The sequence below is a fragment of the Phalacrocorax aristotelis genome, chromosome 2, assembly GCF_949628215.1.
Source record: "Phalacrocorax aristotelis chromosome 2, bGulAri2.1, whole genome shotgun sequence".
Lineage (NCBI taxonomy): Eukaryota > Metazoa > Chordata > Aves > Suliformes > Phalacrocoracidae > Phalacrocorax > Phalacrocorax aristotelis.
Genome location: NC_134277.1, coordinates 91,918,389 through 91,937,452, shown reverse-complemented (window position 1 = coordinate 91,937,452; position 19,064 = coordinate 91,918,389). Strand labels below are relative to the sequence as shown.

The window sequence follows — 19,064 nt, the reverse complement described above, 5'->3', positions numbered from 1 at the left end:
TACAGACAGGCATGATTTCTCCGTGTTCAGATACTCCGATGAGCATTCTGAGTATCTGGCTACAGACCATATGCAGAATAAGAGTAAATGGGGAGATGGCCAAGTTATGTTCTCTGTAATTAGCGGACAGAATTTCCTTTGGCCCTAGCCTCCACATGGAAGTTCCGCTTTACTTGACCCAAGAGGGATATTTGTTTTCCTACACCATTATGTGTCCGTAATATGTCCCTCAGTTGCCATAACGCTGCATGCAGCAGCAGCTATAAGAAATGCACAAAACTGTCTCCAGCTCGTCCCTGTGCTCTGATGCAGACCCTGGGGTCTACGTTCCTCAAACCCCACACCACCGGGGAGGCAGATAAACTACATTTGCCATGGCAATACCTTTAGTAAATGTTTAGGGACTGTCCTTTTCCCTGCTTATTCCATTCATGAGGCTGCTGGATTCCCTCGCTGTTGAGATGTTGACATGTGTAGAAGGCAGCTTTGTCTCTCATAAATAGCTCAGCTAACTTCAGTATTAGGAGAAAGTCTGAGTTCACGGGGATCATTCATGTGTATGAAGCCTGTAGGATCAGGCCCACCTCCAGGGCAGAAAGAAGACTTCCCAAACACTTCAACACTTCTTGTAATTAGTAAGTATGCACAGGTCTTCCACAGAGGGAGGACAGACTTTTGGCGCAGGATAAGAAGCAGCACTCCAAAATTAGCTTGTTGACACTGGGGATATTTCCGAGACATACTTACGAATACAAGCAGCTGTACTCCTTGCAGCGATAAGTGCTTCGGCAGAGGAAGATTCACGTGACAATTGCTCAACTTTGAAAGTACCTAAAAACTCTGTCTTGCGTATGGACCCCCAAAACCATTGGAATTTACGAACATGTCTTTACAAAGTGTTACTTCTAGTTTACAGGAGCAGTTTAGAGCATGCTTCATCTGCCTGCTCTAGAGGGAAACCATCTAAAGAATTTGTGGGAGCTTGTACTCTCTTGTGATATTTACAGATCAATTGATGCAAAAAATTCCCCTCTTTGTTGTCACGGAGTATCCAAGGCACCGTTTAAACTCATGTTTTGTGAGTCAAAGGGCAATTTAGAAACAGTGTGTGACTGTTCCTTTCCTCTGCGTGTTTCTGATGAAGAAAACGTACATAACTCATACTTTGTAATGCAGTTACCTGTATTGAATCATAGCTTTTTGCTCTCTCAGTGTTCTTCCTCTTGTAGCCACAATAACTGATTTGCCCAGGGTAACTCTAAAAATTAAATAAGCGTCATGATTATGCCTGTTGCTTGACAGGAATGAGAGTTGACAGGCAGATTCTGATGGAAGCTAAATGGGCGGAAATCCAGAGTAACAGAAATCAAGAGTTACTCTGCCGTTGTTGCTGGTTCGCAAGTGGTTGGTGCCTGGTTCGAGAGCCTTTTCACATGCATTTACGTCTGTGAGTCCAGCTTTCTAGCACTGATTACAAGGCCGGTGCCTAAGCTGAACGAGCACAGGGATTAAAGAGAGCAGGCAGAGGCATCCGGAAGGAGGAGACCAAGGCCCAGTAGAGATTCCTGCCTTGCTGTCACACATATTCTTAAAAAGCAAGAGGTTGCGCCGTTTCCCATATGCAGCATCTGGTAACAGCTTTGCAGATTCATCCAGAAGAAAAGGCTGCTTTCCTTCTTCTGGACTGTCTCCCTTTTGAACCTCCCTTCACTTTGTCCCACAGGGAAGTGCAAGCGAGGCCACCCTGATTTCACTGCTTGCTGCAAGAACAAAATCTATCAGGCGGGTGCAGTCAGAAAAGCCTGAGCTAACAGAAGCAGACATCATGGGCAGGCTGGTGGCCTATGCTTCCGATCAGGTGGGTACCTCTCAACACCATGGAAACGTGGGGTCTCTACCTAAACAGTTTCAGCCATCTCAACAGGCAGGTGAATTCAGTGTAAACTCTTTGGATTGGTGACTACCTGGTTTTGCTTGTTGAAATCTTATTGTACATCGTAAGCGGGCTGGCATCTCGCCTGTGCTGCCATAATACACAGAAAAATATCCGGAGGTCAGTGTTGCACAGTATTGCTGTTTTACGGAAAGAACTCACTTGAAGTACACCAAGGTACTCGAGACGGGTGTTAATTTCAGTTGTGTTGCCTAAGCCTAGACCAGCTTTTGTTACCTCCAGGCTTGAGTGTCCGTGTGTGCGCACACTCTTTTCCTCCTACCTATGCATGCGCAAACAAACACACGTTCATCCTCCCCTGTACGCAGGCATGGGTGCAGGTGCATGCACACAGACAAACCTGGTGCGTGAATATGAAGCGAATTGCTCACAGTACTTGAAGAAGCTGAAAACATTTATTATTTTTGTAAAAGAAAAAACTCCTAAAATCTCCATGTATCAATACAGCTAAGAAATCTTCTAAGAAAACAGAAAACTTAATCCTTGATTTCTGGCTGTGAGTGGTATTTAGGAGACGGAGTTAGGCTGCATTCTCAGCAGGCCAGGACCATGAGAGGCTTCTACTGTTAATGAAAGCAGATTTGAGTCGTGTGAGCTCTGCTGCTCTGACCTTTCTGACACGCTAAGCCTACTGAAGGGCCAAGCAATGTTGCTTCTCTCAGTAGCGGTGACATTTTCTTATCTAAATGTCAGCGAGATGGAAGGAGCTTCCTTAGTACTTGATGTTTAGTTTAAAGTAATATCTGATGCTGCAGAATAACATGGCCAGTTTCAGGCTTACCTTGATTTACTACTAAGTGCATGTTAAAAAGCACCAGAGAACAAGTTGCAAGTACACTGGCTCTTTGCTGGGGGGAAGAGGGGCTGCACCTGTAGGGTGAGAAGACCTCCAGCACAAGAAAATATGAGGAGAGATAACTGTGTTCAGAAGGCACAAAGGGTATTAGTCCTTTTTTCGTCTGTGACCCAAAGGTCTGTGTGGTGCAGGCCGCCAGTCCCAGAGCTCAGACTCTGACCCTGTGATGCACAAAACCTTCTACTTGTTTTCATTTTTGTCCCGCGTAAATGGCTGACCTGAAATGAGGGCTGACAGGCTCTCCTGCCTGCTGAAGGTCAGAGGATCTTACGTTTACAGAAGGATTTGCCTTGGGATATTGCCGACCTTTCAAAGCAGATTGTTGCAGAGCTCACCGGTCCTTCTGCATTAAGAACAGACCCGTGTGACTCATAGGCAATAATCCACGAAAGAAAGTAAGCCTAAGCCGTTCTGCGGGAGAGAAAACCATGCGCTGACAGAGCACAACACTGCAAGAAAGCATTAGGAGGGAGGTGGAAAGTTGGCCGGTAAGGAGACCCAGAGCAGAAAGTTGAACTCAGATCTCACACTTCTTGGGAGACCATTTCAGCTGTGCAGCATTTTGGGAAAATCTTTATCCCACTGAAATCATTTTGCTTTGTGTTGATGAGTACAGAGCGGGACTGGCAACAAAGCTTTCCCCAGCAACGACTTGGGGGTTTGGAGACACCGGAAGAGGATCCCTGAGTGTTTTAGTGCCTGGGCTATCCTGGCTGAGGCTCCTCTTGCCTCAGTGAGAACGTGAGACCTGGGAGCTGAGAGGAGCATCCAGCTGCCCCTGATAGCAGACACCTGACTGTTTGGGACCAGGACAGAAGTCAGGGCAGTTTTTTGATAATCTCAAGTTTTCTCAGGCCATTTTCTTCACCAATCTTTTTTTTTTTCCCATCTTTATTTGGCTGCGTTGCTCTCCTCAAGGATGGCGGGAGATTCCTGAGTCCTTTGCTGAGGACTAGGAATGCCATGGAGCAGCAAGTCACTAAAGATTTGTTGTAACATTTTAAGCTTAAGACTGTGAGTGGCTGTAGTTATCAGAGAGCCTTACGACAGTTTTGGAGACTTGAGGAAGGACTCGTGAGGCTCTGTCAGGCTAACAGCCTCAGTGTATTATTACAGTTTGCTTATTTACAATTCTTGTGTAAATGAGTTCCGCAATACCTCCTTCCACTGTACCCTTGAATGAAGCACGGCATTGCGATGGCACGCACATGGTTTTTCACTTCAAAAGCAGTTAGTTCTATTTCAGGTCTAGTCTTCTAAGTTTTCTCAACCTGGTGCCTAATTAGTTTGCCAGGGCACTTTAAGAAGAGGCGCAGCTGAAATACAAGTTAATAGTCAATCTGCCATTAAAATGCATCATTCCAGGGATATGTGAAGGTGCAAGGCAGAACTTTAGCTTCACCTGGTCTTGTTCAACCTATGCTTTGGCTTAATCTTCTCCATAGGTTCATGTGGTTAGAATAAAATTAGTAATTGCTTTTGTAGGCCGCGCTGGTTTTGGCTGGGATAGAGTTCATTTTCTTCACAGTAACAGGTATGGGGCTGTGTTTGGATTTGTGCTGAAAACAGTGTTGATAGTTCAGGGTGGTGTTTTAGTTACCACTGAGCAGGGCTTGCACAGAGTCAAGGCCCTTTCTGCTCCTCACCCCACCCCACCAGCGGGCAGGCTGGGGTGCACAAGAAGCTGGGAGGGGACACAGCCGGGACAGCTGACCCCAACTGACCCAAGGGATATCCCACACCATGTGATGTCGTGCTCAGCATGTGGAGCTGGGGGAAGAAGAAGGAAGTGGAGCATGTTCAGAGTGATGGCGTTTGACTTCCCAAATAACCGTTACGCGTGAGGGAGCCCTGCTTTCCTGGGGATGGCTGAGCACCTGCCTGCCCATGGGAAGGAGTGAATGAATTCTTTGTTTTACTTTGCTTGCATGCGCAGCTTTTCCTTTACCTATTAAACTGTCTTTATCTCAACCCATGAGTTTTCTCACCTTTACTCTTCTGATTCTCTCCCCGATTCTGCTGCGGGGGGGCGTGAGCGAGCAGCTGTGTGGTGCTTAGTTGCCGGCCGGGGTTGAACCACGACATAGGCACTAGCAAGAAGCAACAAGGGTAGGATGGAGACTATGAATGAGAATAGTCACGGTACAAAAAGGTGAGAAATTTTTCTCTTTGAAATTAATGACGATTAATGAAGTTGTAGAAGGTGGAAGGTAAAAGAACTTTTTTTTTGTTTAGTCATACTCAGAAGGAGACTATTTTGTGTCTAAACATACCTTTTACTCTTAATAGAGTTATTACAGGATTCTACTTCAGAATTTTGTAACAATTTCTTAGTGATATCTTTGTTTTCATTTACTGAGATGTACTTTATGTTCTAAAAATATTATTTAAGGGGAATTCAAATACAATGGGTTATAAATGAAATAATATATTGGGAATGATCCTTAATTGCCTACCAAATGAATGCCGATTGAACCACATTTGTTCAGTAGGTAATCTAAAAAGAAATGGTAATGTAAGGAAATACCTCAGTCTATAGCATACCGTGATGTGTATGTTTTTAGGGTTCAGCAAAGCTGTATGCCATAAAGATATGCCGGTGAGCAACTGACTCATTATCAGGCAAGCTGATCATCTGCATGTCTTTCGGTTGATTTGGAGCCAAATCCCAAAGCTCTTCATGGATCCTACCTAGTTGTGGGCATGTTAATTAAAGCTCTCGCTGGGGTTAATTGAATTCTTGTCTGAATGATGCCATGGCAATGGTTTCAAGAATACTTCAGGGTTTCTATTAGCGTATTCTGTGTATGTGTGTGTGTGTATGTATGTGGGTCTGTCTGCCTGTGTTGTGGTTCAGCCTCAGTTGGCAACTAACCACCACGCAGCCGCTCGCTTGCTCTCCCCACCCCTGTGTGACGGAGGAGAGAATCGGAATAGGAAAAGAACTTGTGGGTTGAGATAAGCACAGTTTAATAAATACAATAAAATAATAATTATAATGATTACCATAATAATGATAATATAATAAAATGGAAAAGGAAGAGAAACAGGGAAAAAAACCCCAGAAAAATAAACGATAGAACCACTCACCACCCGCCGACAGACGCTGCCGGTCCCCGAGCCGCAATTGCTCCCTCCCTTCCCCGGCCAGCCCCTCCCAGGTAACATACTGGGCATGATGTTACATGGTATGGAATATCCCTTTGGCCAGTTTGAATCCGCTCTCTCAGCTGTGCCCCCTCCCCTCCTGGCTTCTTGTGCACCCGGCAGAGCATGAGAAGCTGGAAAAGTCCTTGACTAGTACAGGCACCAACCAACAACTACTAAAACATGGGTGTGTTATCAACATTCTTTTCATACTAAGTCCAAAGCACAGCACCATGCCAGCTGCAGTGAAGAAAATTAACTCTATCCCAGCTAATACCATGACAGCCTGTCTGCCTATCTGTATGAAAGCGGGAGAGGTACGTATCTGTTCTGTACCAGCAACAATTCCACGACCTCAAGTCTGCTTTACTTGAAAGAAATGACTTTTTGTTTTCAAATTCAAATGAAGTTCTTACATTCCAGTAAAAGATATCTGTCTTAAACCCTGCCCATTTCCTTGTAGGCTCATTCATCAGTGGAAAGGGCTGCATTAATTGGTGGTGTGACGATCAAAAGTGTTCCTTCAGATGATACATTTAGTGTTTGTGGTTCAGCCCTAAAGAAAGTTCTGGATGAAGACAAGGCTTCCGGTCTTATCCCATTCTTTGTGAGTACTGGATTTTAACTAAACAGTGGATTTGTTGCTTCTGATAAGCTGTTTCTGTCATGAGAGGTGACCTCATCCCTAAGAGAGGGATCGATAGGCAGCCTAGCTAGAATACGAGGACAGGCTCCATGAGTGTTCTTCACACACCTTCTGTGCAGTATGAGCAACCCATTTGAGCAGCTGGTTGCAATTCTCAGCAAAACCTGATGTTTTCAAAGGACTTAAAGTTATATTAGACAGTTGAATAAATGCAGTGAATTTTGGAGTTGCATGGAATCCTGCAAGGTTATAATCGCCTAACACCTGAACCGCCTCTTTGACAGAGGTTTTTCAGGTTCTAACTTACTTGCACATAAAACAAGTTCAAGTTAAAGGCAATAAATTAAAGGACGGTATCTCAAACTTGAGTATTTTCAAGAAAAAATAGTTTCTCCTCTGCACTACTTTAGCAAAGAAATCTACCTCCATCACATACCCCAAATAGCAGGAAGGTCAGACATTGCCAGGCAGGTATTTGTGAGCATGTGACTTATCTCTAACAGGTGAGCTAATCTGGCTGTGGAAGTTCTAAGGTGTCATCATTTCTTGTTACCCGCCCATTTTCCTGTCCAGAGATTCCTGCTTCCGCAGCAGTCCAGCAAAAGCAAATGTTTACATCTCAGTAGCTAACGCTCATAATCCCCCAATCTTTGACATAGAACAGCATTAGATTGCATGCAGTTCTAAAGTTTGGTTCTACTGTGATAAGTGCCTAATCGAAAAGAGTATTTGCTTAATATGTTTTTACTGGCCTCTACTGAAGAAAACTTGGAGGAAAAATCCCCTATTTTAGAAACCAAGGACTTCAGAAATGGTATTTTTTAAGAGTGTCAAAATTATGTCATGAATTTTTTCAGAAAAGTCATGTCTGACGATGATTTTTTCCTTTCTTTCATGTGGTAACATTTTGAAGAAGGCTAATATGACTTAAATGTCTATTAACGGTTTTCAGAAGAATTAGCAGATTAAGCTTGCTTATAGTCATGGATAAATGCCAAATAGGACAAAGAAGCTTAAATTTCACCATGCTTTTCTGAAAATGTAATCTTTTTACTCTTCCTGTTATTAGCCTTCAGGGTCTGTTTTTATGTAGAATGAGGAGGACTAGGCTGAAAGTGCTCTTCATATGTGCAGAATGCTGATAATTTCTAGCCTGCCTAGAACTAGTGAGTCCTTGGTATGACCAAGCGCACCCCGTCAACTGCTTTCCAATATAACAATAAAGATGAGAAACAAAGCATCTATAAGGCTGCCTAACTGAACTTGCTTCTCTGAGCCACACATGTTGAAGTGCAGATGTGTCGTAAGGCATGGCTTTTTTCTCTGTCATATGGTACCAGCTCATAATATCTTAGATAAGATTCTAATTGTTTATCTTACTGTTAATTTAAACAGTTACAAGTACAGCACTATATCACATCTCCGTGCGCTAATTACAAATTTGATGTGGTTTTTCCTCATCTTTTGTCCATTAACCAGAAAATGCAACGTGCTGTTCATAAATAGTCATTCCTTATTAATTTTTCTATGTGAGGCAAGAAGAAATAAAAAATTCTGGTTTATGCATTCAGTGACACCTTTACAAAGGGTGATCTATATGGTTGTTTTTCTTCCTCTGTTCGCTTAGTGTGCAAAGCAGGCTTTCAAAGGCAGTACAGGCTCAGTGTGAGCTCGTATGGCCTGTGCCAGGTCTTCTATTTATTTGTATACATAAAACATGTCAGCATAGATTAAATTAGATCTCATTTCCTTATGGTTGGCCTCTTAACTCAAAAGGTGTGTTAATTCTCTGGCACGTGGAGCAGCAGTCCATGCATTGTATTTTAGTGCTCCCTTTCTGGCTTGCAGGTTTCAAAAGCCTGTCTGTTTCTTCTGTTCTTGAGTAATTTGGTGCTATTGTATTTTGCTGTGGTGACACAGATAAGCACAGTGCCAAGGAGACACCTTATGCCACTCTATTCCTTGTCTCCCTGTATTCGCTGATCTTTCACAAATGGGAGTGATTCAACATCAAAGCAAAAAGTTTAACGGAAGAAATTCTGCCTGAAGAGACGTGTGACAGCAGAGATATTGTTCCTAATGAAGGGATCTTGGTTGCATCCAAGCTGATGCAGTCTCCCTTATCAGCAAAAAAAAAGTTTTGTAGGGGACTAAAAATACAAGCAAAATACAGTGCCTTATAGCCATGATTTAATGAATAAATGAGGAATCATTTTACTGGACTTGACAGAAGTGCTTTGATTGTAGAGGGGAGTGGAGAATCAGGGGCGTGTTACCTGATGCGAAGCAGGTTCTCTCATTACAGCAATCTGGTAATTATAGGTTTGCTTTTCACATACGTAGGATGTCGCAGTCTGCCTGTTTTGGGAGGGTCATTGTCTTTAAAACAAGTCTTTGAATTCCTATCCACCATCAATATCTTTTAGCACTAGCAATGTGTATATCATTTTGTTCAGTGAAGGCTATTGCCAGCTAGTGCGCCCAGACCTCTACGCCTCTTTCCTTTTCTTATTTCTGAGCGCAGACATGTGTTAATTTGACTCTTTCAAAATACTTTTGCAGAAGTTGAAACAGAGACAGATTCATAGAGCAAAGCAAGCAGACTGCACAAACAAAGCACTTGCCCGTCTCAGGTGTTCTGGCAGTAAAGTTGCCACGATTTAGAGAGGAACAATTTCCAAGTGTGGGCGATATGCACCCCTTCATCCGGCCACCAGTTAAGGGGCAGCTTTAAAGCATGTGCTGAAGTCATGTCCATTTCCTGAACTATAAACACTAAGCGGTGGTTAAGCGTGCGTGTAAATGCCTTTCTCAGTTGGGCCCTGTGCTTCCAGCTCGAGACAGGCCTCTACGTTGAATCAGTGTTGACCAGGATGCTCAAATGTGGAGACCACTTAGTTCAGCACTGCTAAATTCAGACGTAGGGCCTGCTGCATCCCAGCCTAGTTCACTTGAACGTGTGCAAGTGGCCTGTGAGCTTTGTGCTGCCTTTCATAAATCAACACTGATACATTGGAGCTGGCATGTGTATAGCACAATACACTTCAACAACCTCATCCAGCATAAAGCCGCTCTAACACGATCGCCTGGCAGCTGAACAAAGGCCCAGCGCGAAGCCTCTTGGATTCTAGCTGAAATGGCTCTTCTGAAGGATGTTCTGCAGGATATTAAGAAGCAGGCTGTTTGTATCCAGACTCACCTGGGAAACAATAAATCAGAATTAGGCTGACAGAGGAGCCATCTTTTCAGTAGAAAGTAACGCTTAGCTCCTGACCACAGATTCCCATTTGGAAGAAGCCTTCTTGAGACATGTACGGATGTCTAGGGCGATGTGTCTGAAGCCACAGTTTGTGAAAGATATTGCTGTTTCATAAAATACTGAATGGTGGTTAAGTAAACTGTAGCAGTTTTCTTCAAGCCACAGGCATTCTCGTGATTGCAAGCTGGCAAACAACTGAGCAGGAGAAAATAAAAATAATAAGAGAACACTGCAAGTTCTGCCTCACTTTAGTTAACTGCAAACAAAAAGCTTTGGGGTGAAACTGTGCAAAATGTGTCCGCATCTTTTTCAAAAGCTGTAGGAGGTCTTCCAGTTGAAAAGATTGAGAGTCATTGCTGTCAGGCATCATAAAGATTCATGCCTGTTCCCTGATGTAGCTCTTGACTTCAGGGAAGCCATACGTGACGTGACTGATGCAAGCATTTTAGCTGCTTTGTATTCGCAGCCAGGGCTGAGTCCAATCTGAAGCGCACAACCGGGAAAGGAAAAGGCCTGCAGGCCATCCTGCGCCATCAGTCCCATTTCTGTGAGTCAGCCTGTCCCCCACCCTTTGCACAAATGCGATTTTGCCGGTGTTATACAGGTTACAAATTGAGTTAGATGCATTGTGTAGGACTGAGGCGGGGTAATGAGAGTCCTGACAAGAGCAGATGCTGTCACTTTAAGTGGCTTCTGACAGTTAAAACCAGTAACTTTGAGACTTAGACACCTGCAGGGAGGACAAAAAACTATTTTAGAAACTGAGGTACACTTTACAGAACAAGTCATTATTTCAACAACTAGCATATGCTTGAACTCATGTAACCTCTTCTTGAAGCAACACACTCCTCCTCCTGATTAGAAGAACACCTTAACTGCAGTACAACACTAATAACAAGAAGGTGTAACTTTCTCTTGTGAAACCTCCATCATTCTTTAGATTTCTGGACTAGCATAGATAATTTCACTCTAATCTTGTCAGGAAGCCCACACCAAAATGTCACAAAATATATGTATAAAAGCGGAACTAGTTCTATAGCGCACTCTTTATTTGGGTATTTTCAAATCCAAACTGCTAACTCCTATCCTTTATATACAGAGAAATTCAGTATTTTCATCTGGTATCCTCCATTTCTTGTGACACAATTTGTAGATCTGTAGCTCAGCCAAAGATGAAACGCAGTTTACTCCTGATTGTGGGAACATCTTAGGTAGGAACAGTGCAGTAAACGTTTTTACTCCATACATACATGGCCACTTAGTAAAAAAAGGGAGCAAACTTATTTTTAAAAAAAAAAAACATACAGCAATCTTTCTGAAGTGCCCTCCCTCGACAGATGATTAAACTTCCAAAGAAGTCACAAATGTACCTCAAGGCACTGTAATTATTTTGTCTTCACATGTATCTCAGGAGTATGGGAAGGCCCAGTATAGCTAAAGATTAGATTATTTTGAGGGGAAAAATGTGTTAGCAGGAAAATTTCATTAACCATCTATTCATGGTGCTTTTCATTTTCAGAACTGTATGTGTTTCAAACTCTGGTCATTAGTAGCTTGGTATGGAAAAAATTCTGAACTGTCCCTTTCTTATTTTAATTATAACTTCTCCCAAAGCCAGTATTTTTTATTGCTTCAGTGAAACATGATTATAGTTCATAATATGGCTGTAACTGTGAAGTTCGGGGAACACGTATACTGATAGGGATTGAATATTTTCAGCGTTTTAGATCACAGAATCACAGAATCGCAGAAGGGTAGGGGTTGGAAGGGACCTCTGGAGATCATGTTGTCCAACCCCCTGCTTGAGCAGGCACACCCAGAGCAGGGGGCACAGGAACACATCCAGGTGGGTTTTGAATGTCTCCAGGGAAGGAGACTCCACAGCCTCCCTGGGCAGCCTGTTCCACTGCTCTGGCACCCTCACAGGAAAGAGGTTTTTCCTCATATTGAGGTGGAACTTCCTGTGTTCCAACTTGCGCCCATTTCCCCTTGTCCTGTCGTTAGGCACCACTGAAAAGAGTCTGGTCCCATCCTCTTGACACTGACCCTTCGGATATTTGTAGGCATTGATGAAATCCCCCCTCAGTCTTCTCTTGTACAGGCTGAACAAACCCAGGTCTTTCAGCCTTTCCTCATAAGGGAGATGCTCCAGTCCCCTGATCATCTTGGTAGCACTCTGCTGGACTTGCTCAAGCAGTTCCCTGTCCTTCTTAAACTGGGGGGCCCAAAACCAGACACAGTACTCCAAATGTGTTCTCACTAGGGCAGAGCAGAGGGGGAGGATAACCTCTCTCAATCTGCTGGCCATACTCCTTTTAATGCAGCACATGATACTGTTGGCCTTCTTGGCCACAAGGGCTCAGTGCTGGCTCAGGGTCAAGCTACTGTCCACCAGCACTCCCAGGTCCTTCTCAGTGGAGCTGCTTTCCAGTAGGTCAGCCCCCAACCTGTACCGGTGCATGGGGTTGTTCCTCCCCAGGTGCAGGACCTTGCACTTGCTCTTGTTGAATTTCATGAGGTTCCCCTCGGCCCAGCTCTCCAGCCTGTCCAGGTCTCGCTGGATGGCAGCACAGCCTTCTGGCGTATCAGCCCCTCCTCCCAGCTTGGTATCATCAGCAAACTTGCTGAGGTTACACTCTATTCCTTCGTTGAGATCACTGATGAATATGTTGAACAGGACTGGACCCAGCACAGACCCCTGGGGAACACCACTAGTGACAGGCCTCCATCCAGAATCTGCCCTGTTGATCACTGCCCTCTGAGTTCTGTTGTTCTGCCAGTTCTCTGTCCACCTCACTGTCCACACACCCAACCCACACTTCCTTAGCTTGCCTAGGAGGATGCTATGGGAGACAGTGTCGAACGCCTTACTGAAGTCAAGATAGACAACATCCACTGCTCTCCCTTCGTCAGCCCAGCCAGTCACGCCATCATAGAAGGCTATCAGGTTGGTCAAGCATGATCTTCCCTTGGTGAATCCATGTTGACTACTTCTGATAACCTTCTTGTCTTCTACATGCCTGGACATGACCTCCAGGATGAACTGCTCCATCTCCTTTCCAGGAAAGGAGGTGAGGCTGACTGGCCTATAGTTTACCAGGTCTTCCTTCTTGCCCTTTCTGAAGATTGCAGTGATGTTTGCTTTCCTCCAATCCTCGGGCACCTCTCCTGTCCTCCACGACCTTTCAAAGATGATGGAGAGTGGCTTGGCAAGAACATCCGCCAGCTCCCTTAGCACTCTCTGGTGTATCCCATCAGGGCCCATGGATTTGCGGGGATGCAGTTTGCGTAGGTGATCTCTGACCCAATCCTCCCCAGCCATGGGGAATTCCTCCTTTCTCCAGATTTCCTCTCTCACCTCTGGGGGCTGGAATGCCTGAGGGCCAGCCTTCGCAGTAAAGGCTGAAGCAAAGAAGGCATTCAGTAACTCTGCCTTCTCTGCACCCTGCATTGTCAGGGCCCCTTCCGTGTTCAGCAGTGGGCCCACTGTATCCCCAGTCCTCCTTTTACTGCTGATGTATTTAAAGAAACCCGCCTTGTTTTCTTTGACATGCCTTGTCAGATTTATTTCCAAGTAGGCTGTGGCCTTCCTCATTGCATCTCTGCATACCCTGGCAACATTCCTATATTCCTCCCAAGTGTCCAGTCCCTTTTTCCACATACTGTGAACCTCCTTCTTCCATTTGAGTTCCTCTAGAAGCTCTTGGCTCATCCATGCAGGTCTCCTGGCTCCTCTGCCTGACTTCTTCCTCCTAGGGATGCACTGATCTTGAGCTCGGAGGAAGTGGTCCTTGAATACTGTCCAGCTGTCTTGGGCCCCCCTGGTTTCCAGAGCCCTTGCTCATGGGATTCCTCCAAGCAGGACTCTGAAGAGGCTAAAGTTGGCCCTCTTGAAGTTCAAGGTTGTAACCCAACTTGTTGCCCTGCTTCTACCTCACAGTATCCTAAACTCGACCATCTCATGGCCACTGCAGCCAACGCTACCCCCAACTCTCACATCCTCAACCAGACCTTCCTTGTTTGTTAGGATAAGGTCGAGCAGCACATCTCGCCTCATTGGCTCCTCCACCACTTGCATCAAAAATCTATCCTCAATGCTCTGCAGGAACCTTCTGGATCGTGCATGGCTTGCCGTGTTGCTCTTCCAGCAAATATCAGGGTGACTGAAGTCCCCCATGAGGACCAGGACCTGCAATTGCGAGGCTACTTCCAGCTGTCTGTAGAAGGCTTCAACTTCCTCTTCTTCATCAGGTGGCCTGTAGTAAGTGGCTGTAGGAAAAATAGAGGCAGCCACATTTGATGATTCATTCTATCCTCCAGCACCTTTAAGTCACTCAAGTTCGGAGCTTGATTACGTACCATAAACTGGAAATCATTCTGATGATAATTGCGATGTGAGGTAGTATTGGGCTACATGATAAGCATGTGGAACACACAGAAAATATATAAATCATAGCTTTATTATAATACTGTGACTATATTACATTACTTATCAGTCAATTTTATATTAACATTTGATTTTATGCATCTGTCTCAATGGACAATTATGGGAACTTTGAAAAAAAAATTAGAATCTCAAAAGTTCCACTGCATTGGCTAAAATAAATTAATTTTGCCCTATATCATGTATTTACTCTGTTTGTTGTTGCCTTTGCAGACAGTTTTTTCATTTGATAATTTTCTTTGCTGTAACACCTAATTTTTTTGCCTTTGTGTTTTTGGCTCTGCAGTTCTGTGCAACGCTTGGAACCACACCTTGCTGCTCCTTTGACAAACTCTTAGAGCTGGGTCCTATTTGTAAGTCTTTTCTGCTCCTTTCTAAAATTGCTGAGGCATTTCCAGGGCGTTGTGCAGCGTCAGTGTCCAAATTCAATGAGGCTACTTATAGATGAGCCCTTCAGTTACAGTTTTCCTTCTAATATTAGGTCAAGCAGCAAGCTCGCATTCTCAAATCATTACACAGTACAGAGGACGTTGTCTCAAGGGTTTTTGTGGGGGGTTGTACTTTGGAACACAGGCAGTTAAAAATTATTCTAAGTGCTTCATTTTTAACATTTTTCTTCAAGCCCTTTCACCTGCAATCGTATCTGGGGTAATGGTGAAGACCAGGGAAAAGCTGAACTCTAATTGTCCTCTGCACCAAGTGGTGTGTTTCTGTCTGGGTTTTAATGACTATAAAAAGCAGGGAAATACACACCAATAATCACTGTGTATTCTCCTTAATCCTCCCTCTCCCTTCCCCTATTTCTCCCTCTTGCAAGAAAACAGGACAAGTGCCATGGTGTTTAATACAGTGACCGAGCCATGGACTCTTCATAAGTATTTCTGTGTTACAGTGTGTTGTGTCAAGCTTTGCTCTGCAGCAAGCCTTGGTCAAAAGCACATACACTTGCTGGCTAATGAAAAAGCAGCAGAAGCACACCATATCTCTTCAGGTGTACATTTAGAACAGGAAATGTATAGCTATAAGAATTGGAAGCAGCCTCATAGAAAAACCGCTAGGTTTGATGTTCTGTTAACGTGTTCGGGGGAGCCTAAAACATTTGGGGTTTGTAAGGTGGTGACTTGCTCTGTGAGGTGTCCTGTGTCCTGTTGTGTGGTGTCCTCCCACACAAGCCCCAGAGACTCAGATTCTCCCAATCCTCCTTTCTAAAAACGTTTCTAGTAGTCTGCTTAGCAGCGAGAGATTATTTTGCTGCTCAGGTTATTCCGACAGACCTGACCTAGTAAACTGGTGACACCAGCACTTGTAGGTGTAGCAACTAATCGTGTGTTTCACCAGTTGCTCTCAATGATCTCCTGCTTGTGCAGCAGAGACCAGCAGAAGGACTGCGCACTACTCAAATCATAAGTCTCGTGCTGGCTTTTCTGCGTGCAGGTGAATTTTCTTCTTGACACACGTGAGCAGTAGTCCCACGGAATAAAGGCAGTGTCTCAAACCAAGCATACCTAATCAGTTGAACTCTGAACATGCTTCCAAATAAGCCCAAGTCATGGCTGCTATGAATAATATTTTATAAGCTTTTTCCAGACATCTGTGCAAAAAGAAAGTGTAGCTCACAAGAATGCAAATTCCGGCGTGAACTTGGTGCCCAGTTGCCGATCTGAACGGATATACCTCTGTAGGTGGAAGTACCCACCCGAGTTATTTGGTGACCAGAGTAAAGATGTTATGTGGGCTTCAGTCATCAACTCACAGGCCAGAATTGTTACCAACACTGTGCATTAATACAGGTGATCTATAGCAGGGTGTGAATACGAAATTACAGAGATTACACGAGAGGCTCATACGCTACATATTGCTGCAGAAACCGTCCAGTGACTAATCAAACCCAGCACTTTCTTAACCTTTCAGTGCTCGCCTTTGCATAAGAGTCTCCGTCCTTGAAATAAATAGTTTGCCGCCCATAGTTCAAGAGCGTGCGCGTGCACATATATCAATCTGTAAAAAATACTGTTAGGAAAGGTGTGTTTGTGATTTGTGAGTTAGCAGTGGGGAGCACAGCTGAAACCCTAGCCCCTCTTGCTCACGTAGATAGTTTTATGACCATAGAAATGATAACTACCTCTCTAGATACATCTTTTTAGAGTGTATTTTATAATGGTTCTTAAATGAAAATAAGTTCATATTTTATGCTGCTTAATATTGGTAGGATAAAGCTAGCCATGTAAGGACTCTGTTCCAGTAGAAGTGGGGAGGCAGAAGAGTGTGTTGTGTAGACATCTTTACGCATTAACGGAAAGCCAGATGGAAGCAACATTTAATCCCTTAATTTAATTTTAAATTGGGAAAACAACAACATCAAAGAAAAACCTCTCAGGCACTTGGCATCATGCAAATTAATAGGGCTTTTTAATCTGCTGTTTAATTTTCTTCCCCTTCAATTACTTTTTATTTTTAGGTAATAAGGAAAATATCTGGATGCATATTGATGCAGCCTATGCTGGGAGTGCATTCATCTGCCCTGAATTCAGGCACCTTTTAAACGGCGTAGAGGTGAATCAAGTGTTTCTTCTGTAGCAGCCTGCTAAAACCTTGCTCTGCCATCGAATCTGTGTGTTTCTTATGCATCCAGCATTAATGGCGCTTCTAGAATCTCTGAGTCCGCTGCACTGCAGTTTACACTACAAATCCCTCTGCATTCTATTACATTACTGAGGTTTATGTAATATTTACTGGTTTATTCTGGGAGTATGGAAGCTACCACAGTGTGTAAGAGTTTGTCATTCAGAATAGCAAGTAGTAGTGAATCAATAAAGTGCTAACAGAATAGAAAAGAGGAACATTTTCCCAAATATCCAAAAAGGCACATTTCTAACATCCCAATTCTACATTACAAAAAAGAGAAGAAAAAAAAATAATAGAAGTTCAACAAATGAATTAGCTCATTGTGTCTGATTTTTTGCTTACATCCTGAAAGTCATATAGGATGCAGCCAGTAGCTGTATCTCAAACAGACATGGTTTAATAACCAAGAAAGCTAAATGAAATATTCCTCCAACCACACTCCTCTTCCTTTCCCCCTGCCCCTCACTGAGCTACTTGGCAGTCAGTTGCGTAGATAAGAATACTTCAATTTCCTGCTGCTCCCCTCAGACAGTCAGATAAGTCCTTGTCTTCCACATCAGTGGAGAAAATATTGCTGTTTGGTAAAGCCAGGCGTTTAAACACAGCACTGATAGGTAGTGACTAATTGAGAAGAGGAGGGAAACCCCCTGACAAGTAAAGCATTTCTCTCTGTCTCCTTTTTTTATCAGCAAATGAAGCTTGTTGTAATTTCCTGTGGGGGAATATTTTTTAAATTATTGTTATTGGTTCCTGAAGGAAATGAAACAGCAGACCTTGTCTGGGCCAGCATTTGTCATAAGAGTAAATATTTAACAACCATGAATAGGTTTCTTACCTTACATAGTGTATGGAGACAGCTAGATAGATGTATAGATAGATAGGCAGACAGACAGACAGACAGATAATCTCCTCTTATGAGAGCAATTGTTAATTGGTCACAAGTGACAGGGAAGGTTATGAGAAGCAAGTGAGAACAGGCAAGTGCTATACAGAGTAGTCAGGCCCCGGTGCAGCCAGGCCCCCATCTCTCTATTTTAAGGCTGATGGCTTCGGCCTTTGTTAACACGCAAACCAGGGAGGAAGCCGTTCCCACACAATGGCCATCTTACCTACTTGGGTTTCCCCTGATGCTACGCCCAAACTTATATCAAGTAAAAGCTGTTACACGATTGATGTAAACACATATTGCGAATGCTTATTCTGCATTGTTTTTTCTTCTGACTTAGATGAAAAAAAACGTAAAAAAGAAAATACCCTGGCAGTAAAAAAAAAGTAATTTCCTGGTCAGTTGCTATTTTATGGATGAACGTGATGTGCAGATGCTAAACTAAACATAGCATTTGTCTCTATGTATCAATTTTGTGTGTGTATGTTTAATATGCTTGGAAGTAGAAAGCTTAGTGAATTGTTTTTGAAACTGGGATAGGAACCGCAGTGGATGTCCCTGAGTGTGCAGATGGTTTTTTTGTTTACACTGAGAGATCTGCTTTTCCATAACATGCCTACCTAAAAAGTACAATTGCTAGCAATTGCTCAGAATGTTGGTAACGCCAATAGCCCAGCTGCCCGCCTAACCTGAATCCCACCTCCCAGATAAGTGAAGACTGGACTACAGCAGTAGTTAAGTAAGGTGACGCCAGCACGAACATTATCTATAAAGCCCCAGTTCAGGAATTCATTCGTAGTCAAGGTGCACTCAGACAATTTGACAAAGTTGTGTCATCAGCACGCGGACCCTTTTCTCCTTCATAACTCTGTTTTTTCTTTATCCATTCTCAGTTTGCAGACTCATTTAACTTTAATCCTCACAAATGGCTCCTAGTGAATTTTGACTGCTCTGCTATGTGGTAAGTATTGCAGTAAAAGAAAACATTACAAGAGGCAAAAATCACAGGTTAAATTAGTCTGCCTTTCTAGCAGTAGGCTCTTATTTACGTTTCTCTGTTGAAATGAGGAGTTCTGGATGGATTTAACTCTTTGCAAATTATTTACAAAATTCACTCTTTCATTTGATCCAAGATTCTAGAAGTAAAATTTAGAAATAGGCCTGAGCTCTGAGTTATGTTCCAGAGAGAGAGAAATCCTGAGAAGTCTGCGGATTCATACTTGCTCTGTTTTGGGACTGTTGAAAAC

At 43.5% G+C, this 19,064-nt stretch overlaps 1 protein-coding gene across 12 annotated transcripts in view; it reads left to right on the top strand.

Annotated features, from left to right (window-relative positions):
- Positions 1-19,064, top strand: part of LOC142053159 (aromatic-L-amino-acid decarboxylase-like) — an 82,096-nt gene that overhangs the window by 40,554 nt on the left and 22,478 nt on the right. For 10 of the 12 annotated variants that reach the window (XR_012659102.1, XR_012659103.1, XM_075084358.1 and 7 more), the window contains 5 exons: positions 1,724-1,858; positions 6,421-6,564; positions 14,593-14,659; positions 16,765-16,859; positions 18,711-18,778. Coding sequence is in view for 10 of the 12 variants with exons in the window: in XM_075084358.1 (XP_074940459.1) it covers positions 1,724-1,858; positions 6,421-6,564; positions 14,593-14,659; positions 16,765-16,859; positions 18,711-18,778 (509 nt within the window). In the remaining 2 variants the exon portion in view is untranslated. The remainder of the gene's footprint in view (positions 1-1,723; positions 1,859-6,420; positions 6,565-14,592; positions 14,660-16,764; positions 16,860-18,710; positions 18,779-19,064) is intronic. The other 2 variants (XM_075084362.1, XM_075084364.1) reach the window with 2 other exon arrangements.